At 45.2% G+C, this 24994-nt stretch overlaps 1 protein-coding gene across 3 annotated transcripts in view; it reads right to left on the bottom strand.

The window, feature by feature from the left end:
* Positions 1–3347: 3347 nt before the first annotated feature.
* The window catches only part of LOC124796317 (saccharopine dehydrogenase-like oxidoreductase), a 99638-nt gene continuing 77991 nt past the window's right edge, over positions 3348–24994 (bottom strand). For all 3 annotated transcript variants that reach the window (XM_047260445.1, XM_047260446.1, XM_047260447.1), the window contains exon 10: positions 3348–3651. In XM_047260445.1, coding sequence (XP_047116401.1) covers positions 3546–3651 — 106 coding nt within the window. In that variant the 3' untranslated portion in view covers positions 3348–3545. The remainder of the gene's footprint in view (positions 3652–24994) is intronic.

The raw sequence follows: 24994 nt of genomic DNA, 5'->3' as shown, positions 1-24994 counted from the left end.
AGTTCAGAACTTGTAAGGGGTGTCCCACGAGTATATACCTAACATACGATGACAAGCAGATAGAAGAAGTGGACAGTGTTAAATTCTTGGGATTACAGCTTGATAATAAATTCAACTGGGAGGAGCACATCACCGAACTGCTGCAGCGTCTTAACAAATCTCTATTTGCAATGTGAATTGCGTGGGACATAGGGGATATAAAAATGAAAAAGCTGGCATACTATGCTTACGTTCATTCCATGTCATATGGGATTATTTTTTGGGGTAATTCATCAAGCCAAGCTAAAGTTTCCCAGGCACAAAAACATGCAGTGAGAGTTATATGTGGTGTGAACTCAAGAACATCCTGCAGAAGCCTGTTTAGGGAACTAGGGATACTAACTACTGCTTTCCAACATATTTATTCCTTAATGAAATTTGTCATTAAAAATATATCACTTTTTCAAACCATAATGTTTTCATTGTGTGTGTGTGTGTGTGTGTGTGTGTGTGTGTGTGTGTTTGTGTGTGTTTAAGTAAGTACAATCTAACTGCTGCACCATTTCAGTGCAGTAATGTGTTCAATGTAAATAAGTATTATAGTAGTTGTAGTACACGTTTATTACCTTATAAATAATAAAAAAAACTTTTTTATTTTAAATTCAGTGCATTAGTATTTGTAAAATGACTTTCAAATAGTGTTCATTACAAAATGACGATCATTCCACTTGCGACCTGTGGAATGGTACATTAGCTTATTTGTTTTAGTTGTAAATATTTGTCATGTATTGTTTTTTTGACATGTTCTACATCCTGGAGGACCTCCTCACTATGGATCAATCGGGATGAAAGTAAAATCCATCCATCCACAGCTACTTCTCTTTACTCCAAAGAAATCTTTAATTTTCTCGTAGGTTGTATCTATCTGCTCCTAATTATACATGCTTCTATTGACTTACATTTTTTTTCTAGTTATTCCTGCTTAGTCATTTTGCAATTTCTGTCAATCTAATTTTTTAGATATTTGTGCTCCCTTACACCTGCTTTGCTACATTTTTGTATTTTCCCCTTTCATCAAATAAATTCAGTATTTCCCATGATATTCAAGGATTTCTACTAGGTCTTATCTTTTTACCGATTTGATCCTCTGCTGCCTTCACCATTTTATCTCATGAAACTACTTATTCGTCACACGCTGTATACCTTTCCCTTGTTTCAGTCAATCATTGGCTCCTTTTGGAACTCTCAACAACCTCTTGTTTTTTTAACTTATCCAAGACCCATCTCCTTAATTTTAGACTTTTTCCAAATTCTTCAGTTTTAATCTTTGCTTCATACCCGACAAATTACAGTCAGAGTCCATTATGCTCTGTACAAAATTCTTTCAGGTGGATTCCTCTTTCGTTCCTTTCCTCCAGTCCATCTTCTCCTACTACTTTTCCTTCTCTTCCTCATGTTACTACCAGATTCCAGTCACCAATCACAATTAAATTTTCCTCTCCTTCATTTATCTTAATAATTTCTTTTATCCCATCCTACAATCTTTTAGTCTCTTCATCATCTGCAGACCTAGTTTGCATACAACTTGTATCTACTTAAACTTCCAGAAATTTCTGATTTGAATGTACTCTATGCGATAGTCATGGAAAGGTTAATGTAGATCATATCTCGTTGCCTTCTTTCACGTCAGATCTTCAATTCTTGGCCTGCAAATACTGGCCACTTAGTCTGGGTACAGAAGTAATAATTATGTTAATTTTGGTTTGCCCTGTGTATTTTATATCACCAATTTCCAACCGTATCTGAAGAACATTCTCCAATCAATTTCCAACCGTATCTGAAAAACATTATCCTATCAGTCACCTGAGGAGGTATTTGAAAAGGGACTAGCACCCACCATCAACTAAGACATGAATTTTTGCACCAGCAGAGAGGTCAATATTGGGGTGTGTTTTATTTGAAACTGATGTGTTTTCATTCCTCAAGTTTATGCCATAAGGTCACCATAAATCATCATCAGTGATGCCTTGAACTAAAAGTGCACTCTGTTTCATCTCCAACAATCTTGTGTATGTAAGCACTTCTGTGTTTGGACTCAACTATCCACAAATCCATACATCAAGACTACCATGTTCTGAGTGTTTCTACTGCATTACAAGCTTATGAAACGAGCTGGAGCCAATAAAAACAGTATGGAAACCTATGTAATCGTAAACTACAATAGATCTGATTTTTCATTTCGGCACTGAGCAGCTCAAGGGAGCAGTCTGAAATGTACAAATCAAAATTTCACAATATGAGTTTGAAGCATTTTCAACATTTTTCCATTTCAGACACTGTCAGCCACTTGACATCCATTGGTGGGTATTTACTTATTTTCCTGTCAGTCCAGGTGTCTTCCAATGACCTGAATTTAAAAAAATGAACTCCTTCTACAAGTTCATTGTTAAGTTCTACTAATTCCATTATTGTGTGTCCATTACCAATTATTTTAATCTTTTTGTAATTTATTTTGAGACTTCTGTCAAACTTGTACTATTAAATTGTTCCATTTGTTGTTGAAGTTTATTTATACTAAAGGCCAATAGTGTGATATCATGAACAAAATTGTGTTCACCTATGATCCAGTAACATGCATTTCATCTTTATTTTCACAGTTTAAGGACCTAAACACTTTCTCTAGAAAGGCTACGAATAGTTTCGATGATAAAGTGTCTCTTTACTTGATTGAATAGCGATTTTGAAGTTGGTGATAATTTTAATGCAAAACCTGTACATTAAAAAGAGAAGGCTGGTAGGTCTATAGATTTTTACATACTGTCTCCTTTCTTATGGAGCTGAGTAATCACAACATTACCCCAAAATAAATAAATAAATAAACACATTTTATTAATTCTGTTACTGTCTATCCAAATACTGATTATGTACCTTCAATAGGTAACTGAACCAACTTATCAGCACAGAGAAAGACATAACTTTCATGGCAGAGGTTTAGTAAATTAGCATCCAGAGATTTTCAGCACTTTAGTCACAATAACAAATAAATTATACACTGGATACTAGCACTGCATGCATAAAAACATAACAGCTGTGAAAGGGAACAGGACAATTCACATCACTGTATTTTGCCATATGGTCACATTTTATTGTGAGGCACACGGAAAAAAAAGTCTGTAAATAGCTGGAGACACATGTTTAAACTGTGCTGCTGAGGAGATTGCTCAGAGTCCATTGATTTGGTTTCTGGGGCTCTTCATAGTTGAAAAGGGGGGATGGAGGTGGCAACCAAGACATTTGTTTACCACATGATGAAGCCACAAGAGACCAACTGCTTAGAGCACTTAACTAGGAGAATAAAATATTGACTATTTATCAGAGATATATTTATTAATAGAGCTCAACTACAAGCAGTACAAAATATAAGAATTATCTATGTGAATAAAATAGCTCTCAGTTTCCTTAGACAAAATGTTAAGCTTCTGCACCCTCTCTTGATGACAAGATCAGTAAAAAATTGATAAATGCATACAAATTCCAAACAAGAAGATGCATACGTAAAGTGAACCTCACTTCTCTTCTGTTGAAGTTATTTCAAATGTGAGGCCATGTTTATTCAGTTCTTCTATTAATGAAGTCTTTGCAAATGCAGCACCTGGAGTAAACACACCACCTCTGAAATGCAAAACCAGATAAGAATAAATTAAACATTTTTAGGTCTGTAACAACTATATGAGTAATAGTGTCTGATTTATAAGAAAAAATAAGTGTGTTGCAAGTGCCCATTATTAACACCCATGTTAAAATAGTCTGATATATTTGGTTAAAAGATGTAAAAATTTTATTTTACGGAAGTATAAAAGCCTAAAATATATTCTTTGTCAAAAATTACTACTCACTTTCATCCACACCACAAAGTGCAAATACGGTCATTTTGCTACAACTGTTAAAAACATTGACAAGAAGAGGAGACAGAGTAAATATCAGAAATGTACTGCTGGCTGGCTGATCACTCAAAAAAATTTACACGAGCCAGCCAATGTGACAACACTTTAGAGTTACTCTCTAATAATTTACCACGGAGGCCTGACTGTTTACGAAGCCTTACTAGTTTTATGACATTAGTATCTTTTACTCATCTACTAAAATAAGATTGCATGTGCTGTTGGATTGTCTCACATCAATCAACAGCTCTGTAGCTTATTTTATCAACTTCTTATACTTTAATTCAAGTCATGTTTCTTCCTACTGATGCACTGCTCAGCACTTCAACAGTGAGATAATACTGAAAAGAAGACAGCATCCTGGACCAAAGAAATTTTCAGTACCTGTTTGCTTCACTGTTACATCTGATAACTTGTTACTATGAATTACCTAATACCCAGCATAATCATACACCATTCCCTGGCTTTTGTAGGCGCAGTAGGTTGCCATGGACAGTCTGGACTGGGTAATTTGTTATGTATATGCACTGTATAGCTTGAATGGTCGAGTTTGGCAGGATGAATGAATGATCTGCTTTAGACCCCTCATGATAGTGTGCAGACCGGTTCAAACACAATAAATTGTTTGGCAAACATATCTTGAAAACACATTCAGGAAAAATACTAGAGCATCCACATATTTGCACCAAGGCAATGTTCAAGATGGGTCTAAATGTAGTAGCAGCCCTCGTTTAAAATCACATAACATGTAGAGTTAAAAATGTACATGGAGCTGCTGCCAGGTGATTAATGGCAGTTATGGAGCCTTAGCACTGAAGGAGGATGTGGAGCTAATTGTGTATGCAATAGTGGTCAAACTAATTCCTTCATAGTGGGAAATGTAGATTTTGTGGCAAATGCATAAAACACACACACACACACACACACACACACACACACACACACACACAAGTGAACTGATGGCAACTTGTTTACAGGGCAGTCACCAAAGAAACAACCAATTAGTAAATGCTCTCAATTCCATCTTTTTGCACACTGTTGTCATACTGCCTTCTTCTGTCACCTTAGGTGCCCATTGCAAGTCAGAAGCTGACTTCATTTGCAGTCAATAAAATAACTGTAATGACCCATTTTCAATGTGGATTTTTTCCTGATTGCCAAATGGAAAGTTTAGCAATCTGTTCATGTTTTGTATGGTCAGGTGCAAGAGTGTGTGTCCTCCTTGTGGGAATCTTTCAAAAGAGAAAGGCAATGGAATGACTGTAGTGCCCCTAACAATGATAGTGTAGTGAAATATAGATGCCTTGAAGGTACACAAAAACAGCCTATTGATGGTTAGCAAAGGAGAAAGAGTGCAGAACAAGATAAGGCAAGCTCATCTAAGATGTGGACACTCAGTAATGTGGAAGACATAACAATGAGTTATGAATTCTGACATATTTCAGAAACATGCAGTTTGTCATCTCATACACGGTTATTATGAAAAAACTGAACATTCATCTCTAAAACAATTGTATGTTACTGTTCGTGGGGTCAGATTATTAAATGGCAGGAAGTCTTCTTTATTAGCAGTTGTGCAATACCTTTGTTTCAGATGCAAAGAAAATAACAGTCACAGAACTGTTATGTAATGAAGTGGCATCACTGCAAGGAGCCGTCAATTTTTGAGACATCATAAAAGTATCCACTGATGACATTCTATTGTTAGACGAAACACGGATTAATGACAGTCATATATATATATATATATATATATATATATATATATATATATATATATATATATATATATATATATATATATATATATATATATATATATAAAAAAAACAAAGATGAGGTGACTTACCGAACAAAAGCGCTGGCAGGTCGATAGACACACAAACAAACACAAACACACACACAAAATTCAAGCTTTCGCAACAAACTGTTGCCTCATCAGGAAAGAGGTAAGGAGAGGGGAAGACGAAAGGAAGTGGGTTTTAAAGGAGAGGGTAAGGAGTCATTCCAATCCCGGGAGCGGAAAGACTTACCTTAGGGGGAAAAAAGGACAGGTATACACTCGCACACACATGTGCGTGTGTGCGAGTGTATACCTGTCCTTTTTTCCCCCTAAGGTAAGTCTTTCCGCTCCCGGGATTGGAATGACTCCTTACCCTCTCCTTTAAAACCCACTTCCTTTCGTCTTCCCCTCTCCTTACCTCTTTCCTGATGAGGCAACAGTTTGTTGCGAAAGCTTGAATTTTGTGTGTGTGTTTGTGTTTGTTTGTGTGTCTATCGACCTGCCAGCGCTTTTGTTCGGTAAGTCACCTCATCTTTGTTTTTATATATAATTTTTCCCACGTGGAATGTTTCCTTCCATTATATTGATATATATATATATATAAACACAGATGATGTGACTTACCAAACGAAAGCGCTGGCAGGTCGAAAGACACACAAACAAACAAAAACATACACACAAAATTCAAGCTTTCGCAACAAACTGTTGCCTCATCAGGAAAGAGGGAAGGAGAGGGAAAGACGAAAGGATGTGGGTTTTAAGGGAGAGGGTAAGGAGTCATTCTAATCCCGGGAGCGGAAAGCCTTACCTTAGGGGGAAAAAAAGGACGGGTAAACACTCGCACACACACACACACACACACACACACACACTCGCACACACACTCGCACACACACTCGCACACACACTCGCACACACACTCGCACACACACTCGCACACACACTCGCACACACACACACACACACACATATACAGACACAAGCAGACATATTTAAAGACAAAGAGTTTGGGCAGAGATTTCAGTCGAGGCGGAAGTGCAGAGGCAAAGATGTTGTTGAATGACAGGTGAGGTATGAGTGGCGGTAACTTGAAATTAGCGGAGACTGAGGCCTGGTGGATAACGGGCAGAGAGGATATATTGAAGAGCAAGTTCCCATCTCCGGAGTTCGGATAGGTTGGTGTTGGTGGGAAGTATCCAGATAACCCGGACAGTGTAACACTGTGCCAAGATGTGCTGGCCGTGCACCAAGGCATGTTTAGCCACAGGGTGATCCTCATTACCAACAAACACTGTCTGCCTGTGCCCATTCATGCGAATGGACAGTTTGTTGCTGGTCATTCCCACATAGAATGCATCACAGTGTAGGCAGGTCAGTTGGTAAATTACGTGGGTGCTTTCACACGTGGCTCTGCCTTTGATCGTGTACACCTTCCGGGTTACAGGACTGGAGTAGGTGGTGGTGGTAGGGTGCATGGCACAGGTTTTACACCGAGGACGGTTACAAGGATAGGAGTCAGAGGGTAGGGAAGGTGGTTTGGGGATTTCATAAGGATGAACCAACAGGTTACGAAGGTTAGGTGGACGGCGGAAAGACACTCTTGGTGGAGTGGGGAGGATTTCATGAAGGATGGATCTCATTTCAGGGCAGGATTTGAGGAAGTCGTATCCCTGCTGGAGAGCCACATTCATAGTCTGGTCCAGTCCCGGAAAGTACAGTGAAACCTCTTTATAACGTTCCTCCATATAATGTTTTCCTCTATGTTACGTCCGTTTTTTCGGTCCTGACTAAAAGCCCATATAAACAATGTTAAATTTTCCTCTTTACTACGTTTCCTCTATATTACAGTTTCCTCCATGTAACGCTTATATTTTTGGAACCCTGGTCAATTATTTACCTCTTTATAACGTTTAAGTGACTGGATGTAGACGCATCGTTTTCCGTTCTGTGGTTTCACAGTTTGCACCGGCTTGGAAAGCCCGCGCTCAGCGTATTTCATATGTCAGCGGCAAAACCCGGTCACGTGAAATGTGACGCACATTCTGCTTGCGATCTTTTTGGCGCCATTTCAGTCGATGCTTTGCATTAGTACTTAGTAGCGTGTTGTGTGAGCTGAGCAGGAAACAGTTCGTGTGCCTAGTACGTGTGTGTCTTCGATATAACGTTTTTTCAAAGCTTTCATCAGTGGACATGAGTGAAAAGCGGAAGAATTTTTTTCTGGAAGAGAAGGTTTCTATTATTAAAAAAGTGGAGGCATCTCCTGGTGTGAGTCGCGTGGATCTAGCGAAGCAATTGGGACTGGCCCCTTCAACACTCAACACTATTATGAAAAACAGATCGTCGATAATGGAAGGGTTTGAGAATTGTGGAAATTCGAAACGTATGCGTTTGAAACAATCAACTTACGACGAAATGGAGAAAGTTTTATTAACTTGGTTTCAGCAAGCACGTGCTGTAAACATTCCAATAAACGGAACTATTTTGAAGGAGAAGGCGCTTCAAATATCACTGCAGTTAGGAATGGCCAATTTTAAGGCGTCCAATGGATGGATTGATAAATTTCGACAGCGTCATGGTGTTGTGTACAAATTGGAATGTGGAGAAAGTAAAAGTGTCGACGAACCAACTGTAGCTCAGTGGATGCAGACTCTCCCTACTCTGATACAGGGCTACAAACTGCGTGACATTTATAACTCTGACGAAACCGGGATGTTTTTCAATTTAATGCCGGATAAGACATTTACTTTTCATGGGGAAAATTGCCATGGCGGTAAGAAGAGCAAGGAACGTCTTACCGTTTTGTTGTGTACAAACGCTGATGGCAGTGAAAAACTGAAACCTTTGGTTATCAGGATGCCAAAAAATCCAAGGTGCTTCAAAAACATTTCCACGTTTCCGTGAAAATACACAAACAATGCCAAGGTATGGATGATGAGTGAAATATTTTTACGTTTTCTCAGAGAATTTGACGCCAAAATAGAGAGTGCTGCTGTTTGTGGATAGATGTGCGGCACATCCACCAGACGTACCCTTTCTGAGAAATGTTAAGGTGATTTTCCTGCCACCCAACTGCACCAGCCGTCTGCAATCTTTGGACTTGGGCATAATACACGCCCTTAATGTTAAAGATAGGACAGTCCTTGTAAAAAAGGCCTTGAATTCGATGGACCAAAGAAAACCAGGAAGCCAGAAAAGCTCACAACTGAAATTGAATATTTTACAGGCAATAAATTTAATTATGTACTCGTGGAGGGAAGTAAGTGCTGAAACTATTAAAAACTGTTTCACAAAAGTGTCACCAATTAATAGGCAGTGATTCTGTCACTTCTGAGGACTTTGTGGCTGTGGATGACAACATGGCAACCACAGGAGTACAAAGTATTGAGGAGCTGACTGCAGAGAGAAGCTTGGAGAGTAATAGTGGTAGTGAAAGCGACAGTGACAAGGAAGATGACCCTGTGCCCTCATATACTAAGGCAGCTGAAGCCTTTGAAACATTCAGGAGATACATGATGGCCCATAGACTTGAGGACAGAACAGTAGTTCAACTTGCTCATCTGGAGCAAGAAATGATTGCCATAGAGTCTAGGAGAAATAGAAAACAAGCAAGCCTGCTTGAATATTTTAAAAAATCATAGGTATGTTATTTTCAGATTGCTTAGGTTCCTAGATTTTTGTGCAAATTTAAGTTCCATTTGATAATTTAATTATTGAAGTAATTTTTTTGTAACTAATTCTTTTTTAATCTGTGCCATTTACTGTGTTTTTATGTAATATGTTCAGTACATCATAAACAAAATTTGGCTCATATTCTATAATTGGGTCAACTGAAGAATGGGATACTACCTGTCAGCTTTGGAGAATGATGTCAATCTTAAGAATCTGTTGTAACTTTTTACTGTAAAACTGATCCATTTACTTTCACCCATCCACCTACCGAGCCCCATGTTTTAATTAAAAAAAACTAATCAGTTGATACATTGATCATTTGCAATGAATATCATATATTGTGAAAATTTAAAATGTCATCTATGGCACCATTTGTCAAAGCTGATTAGTGGTATCCTGATCTTCAGTAATGCCCTATAATTATTATTTGGAAGCCTTCCTCTTTATAGTGTTTTCCTCTATACAGTGTTCAGAATTTGTGGTCCCTTGAAAAACGTTATATAGAGGTTTCACTGTATCCTGTCACAAGTGGGGCACTTTTGTGGTTCTTCTGTGGGAGGTTCTGGGTTTGAGGGGATGAGGAAGTGGCTTTGGTTATTTGCTTCTGTACCAGGAGGAGGAGGAGGAGATTAGTGTTTAACGTCCCGTCGACAACGAGGTCATTAGAGACGGAGCGCAAGCTCGGGTGAGGGAAGGATGGGGAAGGAAATCGGCCGTGCCCTTTCAAAGGAACCATCCCGGCATTTGCCTGAAGCGATTTAGGGAAATCACGGAAAACCTAAATCAGGATGGCCGGAGACGGGATTGAACCGTCGTCCTCCCGAATGAGAGTCCAGTGTGCTAACCACTGCGCCACCTCGCTCGGTTCTGTACCAGGTCGGGAGGGTAGTTACGGGATGCGAAAGCTGTTGTCAGGTTGTTGGTGTAACGGTTCAGGGATTCCGGACTGGAGCAGATTCATTTGCCACGAAGACCTAGGCTGTAGGGAAGGGACCGTTTGATGTGGAATGGGTGGCAGCTGTCATAATGGAGGTACTGTTGCTTGTTGGTGGGTTTGATGTGGACGGACGTGTGAAGCTGGCCATTGGACAGGTGGAGGTCAACATCAAGGAAAGTGGCGTGGGATTTGGAGTAGGACCGGGTGAATCTGATGGAACCAAAGGAGTTGAGGTTGGAGAGGAAATTCTGGAGTTCTTCTTCACTGTGAGTCCAAATCATAAAGATGTCATCAATAAATCTGTATCAAACTTTGGGTTGGCAGGCTTGGGTAACCAAGAAGGCTTCCTCTAGGCAACCCATGAATTGGTTGGCATACGAGGGGGCCATCCTGGTACCCATGGCTGTTCCCTTTAATTGTTGGTATGTCTGGCCTTCATAAGTGAAGAAGTTGTGGGTCAGGATGAAGCTGGCTAAGGTAATGAGGAAAGAGGTTTTAGTTAGGGTGGCAGGTGATCGGCGCGAAAGGAAATGCTCCATCGCAGCGAGGCCCTGGACGTGCGGAATATTTGTGTATAAGGAAGTGGCATCGATGGTTACAAGGATGGTTTCCGGGGGTAACAGATTGGGTAAGGATTCCAGGCGTTCGAGAAAGTGGTTGGTGTCTTTGGTGAAGGATGGGAGACTGCTTTTTCCTATGTGGAATGTTTCCCTCTATATATATATATATATATATATATATAAAAAAAATGATGATGATGTGACTTACCAAACGAAAGCGCTGGCACGTCAATAGACACACAAACATACACACAAAATACTAGCTTTCGCAACCAACGGTTGCTTCATCAGGGAAGAGGGAAGGAGGAGCACATGGAATCTAGTAAAACTCAAGGGGAGGGGGGGACACCAGAAAGGCTTGACAAAGATGCAGATAAAATAAGGAAAAAAGTTAGATGTCTTCGGACAAGCCAGTCAAAGTTATAAAACGCAGAACACGAGCAGCTGCTCGAGCGTCATCAGCTAAAATATCCAGTAAAGTAGATGGCAGGGACAGGACAACACGAGATTGACTAAAGCGGGGACACGGCAATAAATCATGGCGCACTGTTAATGCCTGACCACAAGGGCACTACGGGGCTGGGTCACCGGAGAGCAGGTAGCGGTGGCTAAACCAGCAATGCCCAATCCGCAACCTGGTCAGAAGGACCTCCTCTCGCCGAGATGGTCGGGAGGAGGTTGTCCAAGCAGTTGGGAGCGGTTTTACTGCCTGGAGCTTGTTTCCTTGGAGGGATGACCAAGCATCCCACCACAACGGCACAAGCCTCTTACAAACATCCCCACGAACGTCAGATGACGGGACACAATGGGAGGCTGGCCGAGGCAGGAGGACTGCAGCCTTGGCTGCAGCATCCGCAGCCTCATTCCCAGGCACTCCTACATGTCCGGGAACCCACGGAAAGCTGACAGGAGAACCATTATCAGCGAAAGAATGGAGGGACTGCTGTATCCGTTGAACCAAGGGATGGACCGGATAGGGAGCTCCAAGGCTCTGAAGAGCACTGAGTGAGTCAGAGCAGAGTACATACGATGAATGGCGGCGGGCATACTGAACGGCCTGATGGAGAGCATAAAGCTCGGCCGTAAAGCTGGAACATTGGTCGAGGAGCCGGTATTTAAAGGTGGCGGCCCCGACGACAAAGGCACAGCCGACACCATCGTCAGTTTTGGAGCCGTCGGTGTAAATAAAGGTGTGACCGGCAAGTCGAGCACGAAGTTCTACAAACTGTGAGCAATACACCGCAGCCGGAGTACCCTCCTTCGGGAGTGAGCTGAGGTCGAGATAAATATGAAACGGAGCCTGGAGCCAAGGTGGTGTCTGGCTCTCACCCTCTCTGAAGGTGGTAGGGAGGGCAAAATCCAATTGTCAAAGCAGGCGACGGAAGCGGACTTCGGGGGGCAGCAGGGCAGACACATACAACCCGTACTGACGGTCGAGAGAATCGGCGAAGAAGGACTGGTAAGAGGGGTGGTCGGGCATAGACAACAGCCGGCAGGCATACCGACAGCAGTACGTCGTGCCGGTAGGTCAATGGTAATTCGGCAGCTTCAGCATAAAGACTCTCGACAGGACTAGTGTAGAAGGCTCCGGTCGCAAGACGTAACCCCCGATGGTGGATGGAGTTGAGACGGCGTAAGAGGGATGGCCGAGCAGACGAAGATCCCATAATCCACCTTCGATCGGACTATGGACCGATACAAGCGAAGCAGGACAGTGCGATCCGCTCCCCAAGATGAACCACTAAGAACTCTGAGGACATTAAGGGAACGTGTACATCGGGCCGCCAAATAAGAGACATGCGGAGACCAACACAGTTTCCTGTCCAACGTGAGCCCTAGAAACTTAGTTGTTTCCATGAATGGGAGAACAACGGGACCGAGATGTAAGGATGGCGGAAGGAACGCTTTATATCGCCAAAAGTTGATACAAACTGTCTTCTCTTCAGAGAACCGGAAGCCATTTGCCACGCTCCATGAGTATAGGCTGTCTAGACAACGCTGAAGGCAGCGCTCCAGGAGGCATGTTCTCTGGGCACTTCAGTAGATCGCGAAGTCATCGACAAAGAGAGAGCCTGAGACATTAGGTGGAATGCAATCCATAATTGGATTGATCGCGATGGCAAAAAGGGCTACGCTCAAGACGGAGCCCTGAGGCACTCCGTTCTCCTGGAGGAAGACGTCGGACAATACGGAACCCACACGTACCCTAAACTTTCGATCCGTTAAAAAGGAATCAATAAAAAGGGGCAGGCGACCGCTTAGGCCCCACCTGTGCATAGTGCGGAGGATACCCTCCTCTCCAACAGGTATCATAAGCCGTCTCCAAATCGAAGAACACGGCTACCGTTTGGCGCCTTCGCAGAAAGTTGTTCATGATGAATGTCGACAAGGTCACAAGGTAGTCAACAGCGGAGCGGCGGCAACAAAAGCCGCATTGGACATTGGTAAGTAGCCGTCGAGATTCAAGAATCCAAACTAACCGAGCATGAACCATGCGCTCCATCACCTTACAGACACAGCTTGTAAGAGAAATGGGGCGGTAACTAGAAGGAAGGTGTCCATCCTTCCCGGGTTTGGGTATAGGAACAACGATGGCGTCACGCCAACGCATGGGGACCTGACCTTCGGTCCAGACGGGATTGTAGGTACGAAGAAGGAAGCTTTTGCCCGCCGGAGAAAGGTGTGCCAGCATCTGAACGTGAATGGCATCTGGCCCCGGAGCAGAGGACTGGGACAGTGCAAGCGCACGTTCGAGTTCCCGCATAGTAAAGGGGGCATTATAAGTTTCCAGATTCAGCGAGTGGAAGGAAGGTCGCTGAGCCTCTTCTGCCTCTTTCCTGGGAAGGAAGGCAGGGTGGTAATGGGCGGAGCTTGAAACCGCCGCGAAAAACCGGCCGAAGGCGTTGGAGACAGCCACAGGATCAACGAGGACCTCATTACCTGAGGTCAGGCCAGGTACCGAGGAGTGGGCCTTAATGCCCGACAGCCGGCGCAGGCCACCCCATACGACAGAAGAGGGAGTAAAACTGTTAAAGGAGCTGGTGAAAGAGGGCCAACAAGCATTTTTGCTGTCTTTGATGACTCTACGGCATTGCGCTCGGAGTTGTTTGTATCCAATACAATTCGCCAACGTAGGATGGCGGCGAAAGGTGCGTAAAGCACATCGTCGAGCATGGATAGCGTCTCTACAAGCCTCGTTCCACCAGGGGACGGAAACGCGACGTGAAGAAGAGGTAGTACGAGGAATGGAACGTTCAGCAGCATTGATGATAACAGCCGTGAGGTATTCGACCTGACTGTCACAACTGAGAAAATCGTGGTCCGGAAAGGTCGCCAGGGAGGAGTAAAGTCCCCAGTCAGCTTTCAGTATGTTTCAGCTCGAAGGACGTGGGGATGGGGTGTGGTGCAGGAGACGAATGACACAGGGGAATTGGTCGCTCGAATAGGTGTCAGAAAGGACATACCACTCGAACCGACGGGCAAGAGTGGTAGAACAGATCGAGAGGTCCAAGTGGGAGTAGGTATGAGTAGAGTCCGAGAGGAAAGTCGGGGCGCCAGTATTGAGGCAGACAAGATTGAGATGGGTGAAGACATCCGCCAAGAGTGAGCCTCTTTGACAGGATGCAGGAGAGCCCCAAAGGGGATGATGGGCATTGAAGTCGCCAAACAATAAAAACGGTGGGGGAAGCTGAACAATCAGCCCGACTAACAGCGGATAACGATGGAGTGTAGATGGTACAAACTGAAAAAGTAAAAGCAGAAAGAGTAATACAGACAGCTATTGCTTGGAGTGGGGTGGTCAATGGGATGGGATGGTAATAGACATCGTCCCGAACGAGCAACATTACCCCACCATGAGCTGGGATACCGTACACAGGGGTGAGGTCATACCACTCCGAGGTATAGTGGGTAAAGGCAATACGGTCAGTCGGGCGCAACTTGGTTTCCTGGAGACCAAGGACGAGCGGACAGTGCAGGCGGAGGAGCAGTTGTAATTCCTCCCAATTAGATCGAATACCTCTTATGTTCCAATGTAACAAGGCCATCGCTAGTCAAAAAAGAGGGGGAACGAGACAGGGGAAGAGCTGGTCACCTCGACGGCCGCGTAGGGCCAGGTTTCGAGGGAACAACGCTACAACCGGCGGGAGGCGGATCCTGTTCCATCGAGTCGTCGCCAGCTGCGCCCGCTGTCCCTGGTTGTGTAGGAGGGGCAGCATCATTTGCCGACGAGAGGCCAGCTGAGCGCCTGGCAGCAGAGCGTCCTGGCGAAACTGAGGACGGCTGGGAGCAGCGACTCACGGATAGAGCGTCAGACGAAACGCGCCGGGGTGGAGAGGGGAATAGAGACTTCTTCTTGGAGGCCTTCTTGGAAGTCCGAGCAGGCACAGGGATCGTGGGCTGGACCCGAAGAAGGTCCTCATGCGCGGGGTCCATTTTGGAACGCCGGACCTCGGAAGCTGCGGTCCGGAACGTTTCCCCGATGGACGCCTGAGAAGAGGATCGCTTCTCAGGCGGCGCGGGTGGGGGGGGGGGGGGCGGGGGGGGGGGCAGAGGAGGCGGGGGCCACGGGGGAGGAGGATTTGGAAGGGAGGGATTTGGGAGGCGGAGGCAGAGACCCCAGATGGAGGGGGGAGGCGGAGGGGGGACAGGATAGGGGTGAGGATACCGCGGAAGGAGTGGACACAACTGAGGCAAACGAAGTGGTCAACGGCACGGGATAGAGGCGGTCATACTTCTTCCTGGCCTCAGAATAAGAGAGACGATCCAAAGTTTTGAGTTCTTGTATATTCTTCTCCTTCTGATATGCGGGGCAGTCTGAGGATCTAGGCGAGTGGATGCCAGGACAATTAACGCACCGAGGTGGTGGAGTGCATGTATGTTCCTCACGAAGAGGACGTCCACAATCGCCACAAAGGGGCTCAGCCTCACACCGTGACGACATGTGCCCAAAGCGCAAACACCGAAAACAGTACATAGGAGGCGGGACGTAAGGTCGCACGTCGCACCAGTAGCATCTACATCTACATCTACATTTATACTCCGCAAGCCACCCAACGGTGTGTGGCGGAGGGCACTTTACGTGCCTCTGTCATTACCTCCCTTTCCTGTTCCAGTCGCGTATGGTTCGTGGGAAGAACGACTGTCTGAAAGCCTCTGTGCACGATCTGATCTCTCTAATTTTACATTCGTGATCTCCTCGGGAGGTATAAGTAGGGGGAAGCAATATATTCGATACCTCATCCAGAAACGCACCCTCTCGAAACCTGGCGAGCAAGCTACACTGCGATGCAGAGCGCCTCTCTTGCAGAGTCTGCCACTTGAGTTTGATAAACTTCTCCGTAACGGTATTACAGTTACCAAATAACCCTGTGACGAAACGCTCCGCTCTTCTTTGGATCTTCTCTATCTCCTCCGTCAGACCGATCTGGTACGGATCCCACACTGATGAGCAATACTCAAGTATAGGTCGAAGGAGTGTTTTGTAAGCCACCTCCTTTGTTGATGGACTACATTTTCTAAGCACTCTCCCAATGAGTCTCAACCTGGTACCCGCCTTACCAACAATTAATTTTATATGATCATTCCACTTCAAATCGTTCCGCACGCGTACTCCCAGATATTTTACAGAAGTAACTGCTACCAGTGTTTGTTCCGCTATCATATAATCATACAATAAAGGATCCTTCTTTCTATGTATTCGCAATACATTACATTTGTCTATGTTAAGGGTCAGTTGCCACTCCCTGCACCAAGTGCCTATCCGCTGCAGATCTTCCTGCATTTCGCTACAATTTTCTAATGCTGCAACTTCTCTGTATACTACAGCATCATCCGCGAAAAGCCGCATGGAACTTCCGACACTATCTACTAGGTCATTTACATATATTGTGAAAAGCAATGGTCCCATAACACTCCTCTGTGGCACGCCAGAGGTTACTTTAACGTCTGTAGACGTCTGTAGACGTCTCTCCATTGATAACAACATGCTGTGTTCTGTTTGCTAAAAACTCTTCAATCCAGCCACACAGGTGGTCTGATATTCCGTAGGCTCTTACTTTGTTTATCAGGCGACAGTGCGGAACTGTATCGAACGCCTTCCGGAAGGCAAGAAAAATAGCATCTACCTGGGAGCCTGTATCTAATATTTTCTGGGTCTCATGAACAAATAAAGCGAGTTGGGTCTCACACGATCGCTGTTTCCGGAATCCATGTTGATTCCTACATAGTAGATTCTGGGTTTCCAAAAATGACATGATACTCGAGCAAAAAACATGTTCTAAAATTCTACAACAGATCAACGTCAGAGATATAGGTCTATAGTTTTGCGCATCTGCTCGAAGACCCTTCTTGAAGACTGGGACTATCTGTGCTCTTTTCCAATCATTTGGAACCCTCCGTTCCTCTAGAGACTTGTGGTACACGGCTGTTAGAAGGGGGGGCAAGTTCTTTCGCGTACTCTGTGTAGAATCGAATTGGTATCCCGTCAGGTCCAGTGGACTTTCCTCTATTGAGTGATTCCAGTCGCTTTTCTATTCCTTGGACACTTATTTCGATGTCAGCTATTTTTTCGTTTGTGCGAGGATTTAGAGAAGGAACTGCAGTGCGGTCTTCCTCTGTGAAACAGCTTTGGAAAAAGGTGTTTAGTATTTCAGCTTTACGCGTGTCATCCTCTGTTTCAATGCCATCATCATCCTGTAGTGTCTGGATATGCTGTTTCGAGCCACTTACTGATTTAACGTAAGACCAGAATTTCCTAGGATCTTCTGTCAAGTCGGTACATAGAATTTTACTTTCGAATTCACTGAACGCTTCACGCATAGCCCTCCTTATGCTAACTTTGACATCATTTAGCTTCTGTTTGTCTGAGAGGTTTTGGCTGCATTTAAACTTGGAGTGGAGCTCTCTTTGCTTTAGCAGTAGTTTCCTAACTTTGTTGTTGTACCACGGTGGGTTTTTCCCGTCCCTCACAGTTTTACTCGGCACGTACCTGTCTAAAACACATTTTACGATTGCCTTGAACTTTTTCCATAAACACTCAACATTGTCAGTGTCGGAACATAAATTTTCGTTTTGATCTGTTAGGTAGTCTGAAATCTGCCTTCTATTACTCTTGCTAATCAGATAAACCTTCCTCCCTTTTTTTATATTCCTATTAACTTCCATATTCAGGGATGCTGCAACGGCCTTATGATCACTGATTCCCTGTTCTATACATACAGAGTCGAGAAGTTCGGGTCTGTTTGTTATCAGTAGGTCCAAGATGTTATCTCCACGAGTCGGTTCTCTGTTTAATTGCTCGAGGTAATTTTCGGATAGTGCACCCAGTATAATGTCACTCGATGCTCTGTCCCTACCACCCGTCCTAAACATCTGAGTGTCCCAGTCTATATCTGGTAAATTGAAATCTCCACCCAAGACTATAACATGCTGAGAAAATTTATGTGAAATGTATTCCAAATTTTCTCTCAGTTGTTCTGCCACTAATGCTGCTGAGTCGGGAGGTCGGTAAAAGGAGCCAATTATTAACCAAGTTCGGTTGTTGAGTGTAACCTCCACCCATAATAATTCACAGGAACTATCCACTTCTACTTCACTACAGGATAAACTACTACTAACAGCGACGAACACTCCACCACCGGTTGCATGCAATCTATCCTTTCTAAACACAGTCTGTACCTTTGTAAAAATTTCGGCAGAATTTATCTCTGGCTTAAGCCAGCTTTCTGTGCCTATAACGATTTCAGCTTCGGTGCTTTCTATCAGCGCTTGAAGATGCTTTTGAAATGGAAAAATTCAATTTAAGTCCTAAAAAGTAATTAGGACCTGACAATATAGGTAAAGATGCAATCTTCTTGAGATTTGTTATCTTCTTACTAGTACCTGGTGCTGGAACAGTACCATAGGTGCCAGTAATATTGACCAATTGTTTGTAGACCAGCATTCGTCTGCGACGGCAATATTCAAATTTGGATATCGCCGTCTCAGACGAATGCAGGTCTACGAACAATTGGTCAATATTACTGGCACCTATGGTACTGTTCCAGCACCAGGTACTAGTAAGAAGATAACAAATCTCAAGAAGATTGCATCTTTACCTATATTGTCAGGTCCTAATTACTTTTTAGGACTTAAATTGAATTTTTCCATTTCAAAAGCATCTGAATCAAGTACTATAGGTAATGGTTGGATTACCTTTGCTGTTGTTGTTTGTCATGACGCTTCTAGGACTGGCTTAAGCCAGCTTTCTGTGCCTATAACGATTTCAGCTTCGGTGCTTTCTATCAGCGCTTGAAGTTCCGGTACTTTACCAACGCAGCTTCGACAGTTGACAATTACAATACCGATTGCTGCTTGGTCCCCGCATGTCCTGACTTCGCCCCGCACCCGTTGAGGCTGTTGCCCTTTCTGTACTTGCCCAAGGCCACATCACCTTTACCTTCTCCGGGAGAACGTCCCCCTCGAAGGCGAGGATAAAGGCCCCGGTGTCGATGCGACGGTCTTTGGGGCCGCGCTAGACTCGCCGGACGAAATAAACGCCTCGGCGCTCCAGGTTGGCCCTGAGCTCCTTATCAGATTGCAGCAGGAGGTCCCGATGAAAAATAACCCCCTGCATCCTATTTAGTGCCAGATGCGGGACAATGGACACTGGGATGTCCCCTAGGCGGTCGCACGCCTGGAGCGCTGCCGACTGTGTGGCAGAGGTGGTTTTTATGAGAACGGACCCCGAACGCATCTTACTGAGAGCCTCGATTTCCCCGAAGATGTCCTCAATGTGCTGAACAAAGAACATGGGCTTGGAGGTGGCGAACGTCCCCCCATCGGTTCGAGAACAGACCAAATAGTGGGGGAAGTACTTCGCCCCAAGCCGGCGGGCCTGTCCCTCCTCCCAGGGAGTGGCCAAGGGGGAAAGGGCAGGAGAACCAGAACCAGAGACAGTACCTTTCCTTTTGAAAGACTCGGCCGCAGAGCGACCTGATACGTGTTGACGTTTCATCTGCGAAACGTCCGCCCCGATACCACCCACTCCGACCAGGGGCTCTCCCCACGGGCGCCACCCAGCCTCAGCAAGGGCCACCTGGCAGGATAACCGTTGCCGGGAGTCCTGATGCCCCAAGGAGACGGGCATCTACTCCTTGGCCGACGTGGGGAGGGTGCAGCTCAGGTATCGGCAGTACGATCCCTGTGTTGTCAGGGCGCTACAACCTAGAGGGTACATGACGACCCCACCACAACGGGCTGGCTACCGTGCTGGATTTCTGGTGCCATGGAAAGTCCATCATGATCGTAGGTGCAGATGAGGATGCACCATGGGCGTAACTTGTACAACCCATCAGGCGTTTAGGCCCAATTTGAGGAATAGTGGGTATGGTTACAACGCCGGTACAATGCTGAGTGCCAAGGTCTTAGTGCACTGAGGACCAGTGGTACACCACGTAAGGTGTCCTTCCCCAAAAGGCTGGCCATTGGACAGGTGGAGGTCAACATCAAGGAAAGTGGCATGGGATTTGGAGTGGGACCAGGTGAATCTGATGGAACCAAAGGAGTTGAGGTTGGAGAGGAAATTCTGGAGTTCTTCTTCACTGTGAGTCCAGATCATGAAGATGTCATCAATAAATCTGTACCAAACTTTGGGTTGGCAGGCTTGGGTAACCAAGAAGGCTTCCTCTAAGCGACCCATGAATAGGTTGGCGTACGAGGGGGCCATCCTGGTACCCATGGCTGTTCCCTTTAATTGTTGGTATGTCTGGCCTTCAAATGTGAAGAAGTTGTGGGTCAGGATGAAGCTGGCTAAGGTAATGAGGAAAGAGGTTTTAGGTAGGGTGGCAGGTGATCGGTGTGAAAGGAAGTGCTCCATCGCGGCGAGGCCCTGGACGTGCGGGATATTTGTGTATAAGGAAGTGGCATCAATGGTTACAAGAATGGTTTCCGGGGGTAACAGATTGGGTAAGGATTCCAGGCGTTCGAGAAAGTGGTTGGTGTCTTTGATGAAGGATGGGAGGCTGCATGTAATGGGTTGAAGGTGTTGATCTACGTAGGCAGAGAGACGTTCTGTGGGGGCTTGGTAACCAGCTACAATGGGGCGGCCGGGATGATTGGGTTTGTGAATTTTAGGAAGAAGGTAGAAGGTAGGGGTGCGGGGTGTCGGTGGGGTCAGGAGGTTGATGGAGTCAGGTGAAAGGTTTTGTAGGGGGCCTATGGTTCTGAGGATTCCTTGAAGCTCCACCTGGACATCGGGAATGGGATTACCGTGGGATGCAGTCCCTCAGCCACATACTCCCGACGATCAAGTACCACGGTCGTGGAACCCTTGTCCGCCGGAAGAATGACGATGGACCGGTCAGCCGTCAGATCACGGATAGCCTGGGCTTCAGCAGTGGTGATGTTGGGAGTAGGATTAAGGTTTTTTAAGAAGGATTGAGAGGCAAGGCTGCAAGTCAGAAAATCCTGGAAGGTTTGGAGAGGGTGATTTTGAGGAAGAAGAGGTGGGTCCCGCTGTGCCTTAGGCCCCCTACAAAACCTTTCACCTGACTCCATCAACCTCCTGACCCCACCGACACCCCGCACCCCTACCTTCTACCTTCTTCCTAAAATTCACAAACCCAATCATCCCGGCCGCCCCATTGTAGCTGGTTACCAAGCCCCCACAGAACGTATCTCTGCCTACGTAGATCAACACCTTCAACCCATTACATGCAGTCTCCCATCCTTCATCAAAGACACCAACCACTTTCTCGAACGCCTGGAATCCTTACCCAATCTGTTACCCCCGGAAACCATTCTTGTAACCATTGATGCCACTTCCCTATACACAAATATCCCACACGTCCAGGGCCTCGCCGCGATGGAGCACTTCCTTTCACACCGATCACCTGCCACCCTAACTAAAACCTCTTTCCTCATTACCTTAGCCAGCTTCATCCTGACCCACAACTTCTTCACTTTTGAAGGCCAGACATAGCAACAATTAAAGGGAACAGCCATGGGTACCAGGATGGCCCCCTCGTACGCCAACCTATTCATGGGTCGCTTAGAGGAAGCCATCTTGGTTACCCAAGCTTGCCAACCCAAAGTTTGGTACAGATTTATTGATGATATCTTCATGATCTGGACTCACAGTGAAGAAGAACTCCAGAATTTCCTCTCCAACCTCAACTCCTTTGGTTCCATCAGATTCACCTGGTCCCACTCCAAATCCCACGCCACTTTCCTTGATGTTGACCTCCATCTGTCCAATGGCCAGCTTCACACGTCCGTCCACATGAAACCCACCAACAAGCAACAGTACCTCCATTATGACAGCTGCCACCCATTCCACATCAAACGGTCCCTTCCCTACAGCCTAGGTCTTCGTGGCAAACGAATCTGCTCCAGTCCGTAATCCCTGAACCATTACACCAACAACCTGACAACAGCTTTCGCATCCCGCAACTACCCTCCCGACCTGGAACAGAAGCAAATAACCAGAGCCACTTCCTCATCCTCTCAAACCCAGAACCTCCTGAATGTGGCTCTCCAGCAGGGATAAGACTTCCTCAAATCCTGCCCTGAAATGAGATCCATCCTTCATGAAATCCTCCCCACTCCACCAAGAGTGTCTTTCACCCATCCACCTAACCTTTGTAACCTCTTAGTTCATCCCCATGAAATCCCCAAACCACCTTCCCTACCCTCTGGCTCCTACCCTTGTAACCGCCCCCAGTGTAAAACCTGTCCCATGCACCCTCCCACCACCACCTAGTCCAGTCCTGTAACCCGGAAGGTGTACACGATCAAAGGCAGAGCCACGTGTGAAAGCACCCACGTGATTTACCAACTGACCTGCCTACACTGTGACGCGTTCTATGTGGGAATGACCAGCAACAAACTGTCCATTCGCATGAATGGACACAGGCAGATAGTGTTTGTTGGTAATGAGGATCACCCTGTGGCTAAACATGCCTTGGTGCATGGCCAGCACATCTTGGCACAGTGTTACGCCGTCCGGGTTATCTGGATACTTCCCACTAACACCACCCTATCCGAACTCCGGAGATGGGAACTTGCTCTTCAATATATCCTCTCTTCCCGTTATCCCCCAGGCCTCAATCTCCCCTAATTTCAAGTTGCCGCCACTCATACTTCACCTGTCATTCAACTACATCTTTGCCTCTGCACTTCTGCCTCGACTGACATCTTTGCCCAAACTCTTTGCCTCTGTATATGTCTGCTTGTGTCTGTATATGTGTGGATGGATATGTGTGTGTGTGTGTGCGCGCGCGAGTGTATACCCGTCCTTTTTCCCCCCTAAGTTAAGTCTTTCCGCTCCCGGGATTGGAATGACTCCTTACCCTCTCCCTTAAAACCCAAATCCTTTCGTCTTTCCCTCTCCTTCCCTCTTTCCTGACGAAGCAACCGTTGGTTGAGAAAGCTAGTATTTTGTGTGTATGTTTGTGTGTCTATCGACGTGCCAGCGCTTTCGTTTGGTAAGTCACATCATCTTTGTTTATATATATATATATACACACACACACACACACACACACACACACACACACACACACAAAGATGATGTGACTTACCAAATGAAAGCACTGGCAGGTCGATAGACACACAAACATACACACAAAATTCTAGCTTTCGCAACCAACGGCTGCTTCGTCAGGAAAGAGGGAAGGAGAGGGAAAGACGAAAGGATGTGGGTTTTAAGGGAGAGGGTACGGAGTCATTCCAATCCTGGGAGTGGAAAGACTTACCTTAGGGGGAAAAAGGACGGGTGTCTGTATATGTGGGGATGGATATATATGTGTGTGTGTGCGCGCGCGCGCGCGCGCGAGCGAGTGTATACCCGCCCTTTTACTTCTCTCCTTTTCCACTATCCCCACCCCCTTCCCCCCTTCTCTGTTGCCATCTGTCTGACTCCCCGACTGTGCATAGCGGCCCAATTCTCTTTCCACCTCATACCTGCTCGCTCCCAACAGCACATCATCACTGTCTGCCACCCCTACCTCACTATCCCTCCCCCCTCCCTGCCGCAGCCTCCTCCTTACCCCACCCAGTTGCCATTCCCATCATGCACTGGTGCTGCTTGCAGTGTGGCCTCAGTTGTCCGAGAAACAGTCGTGTGTGTGTGTGTGTGTGTGTGTGTGTGTGTGTGTGTGTGATTTTGATGAAGGCCTTCCTGGTCGAAAGCTATATTTATGACAGCCTTTTCTTGGGCCTATATGTGACTCCGCATCTCCGCTATATGGTGAGTAGCAACTTTCCTTTTCACAGTCTTTTTCATTGTGTATGTCTGCAGCTGTAGGTATCTACTACATGATGAGTAACAATCTATCTTTTTCAAAATATTGTTGACAACAACAACTCCAGTAAGGACTTAGTGGATAGTTCAACTCTCTTGTACATAATGACATCTCTCTCTCTCTCTCTCTCTCTCTCTCTCTCTCTCTCTCATTTGTGGTGAGTATACACATCCTCAGCAAAGGAAACATGTAACTAACTTTGTATGAAGAGTATATTCCACCTATTACAAATTAAAACTGGGATCAAGACATGGCTTGGGCTCCCCATTTTGAGCGCAACACATTGCAAAGAACATTTGCGACAGTGGTCAAGTGGCGAATGGAAATGCATGAAATTTAGATTGCCAATGGTATGGCGAGGACAAATAAACCACAAGGATGTTCTTATTTCAGTGAATTCATCAATAGAAATAAGCACATTAACTGGATATTCCAACCTAGACTATGCTAAAGCCCTATTCAATATTGAGAGAAGATACCTGTTCCCATATTTACCTTTCTCCCAGAGTTATCTGAAGAGGAAGATGAATAAGCTGCTGAGGACCAAACTATAGCCAAGCAAAAGTGACAGTGATTTTGACTGACCGTCATCAACTTCACCCAGTTTCAATCAAGACAAATTTAACTATCTCATTCAAAATACAAGTCTCTCAAAGAAGTTAAATTATTAGCTTCTGGGCTGATTGAGAAACAATGATTGTTACTGAGTGTGAAAAATCACAATCTATCATAACAGAGAAAAAGATAAATTTTTTGCCATTCTTCACATAAGAAAACAAATTTGTTTTGTCTAAGAATGTACAAGGAGTGCTAATGAAACTGGGTGTAAGGAAATATACTAC

This window comes from Schistocerca piceifrons, chromosome 4 (assembly GCF_021461385.2).
Source record: "Schistocerca piceifrons isolate TAMUIC-IGC-003096 chromosome 4, iqSchPice1.1, whole genome shotgun sequence".
Taxonomy (NCBI): domain Eukaryota; kingdom Metazoa; phylum Arthropoda; class Insecta; order Orthoptera; family Acrididae; genus Schistocerca; species Schistocerca piceifrons.
The sequence above is the reverse complement of the archived record's forward strand: the minus strand, read 5'-3'. Positions and strand labels throughout refer to the sequence as shown.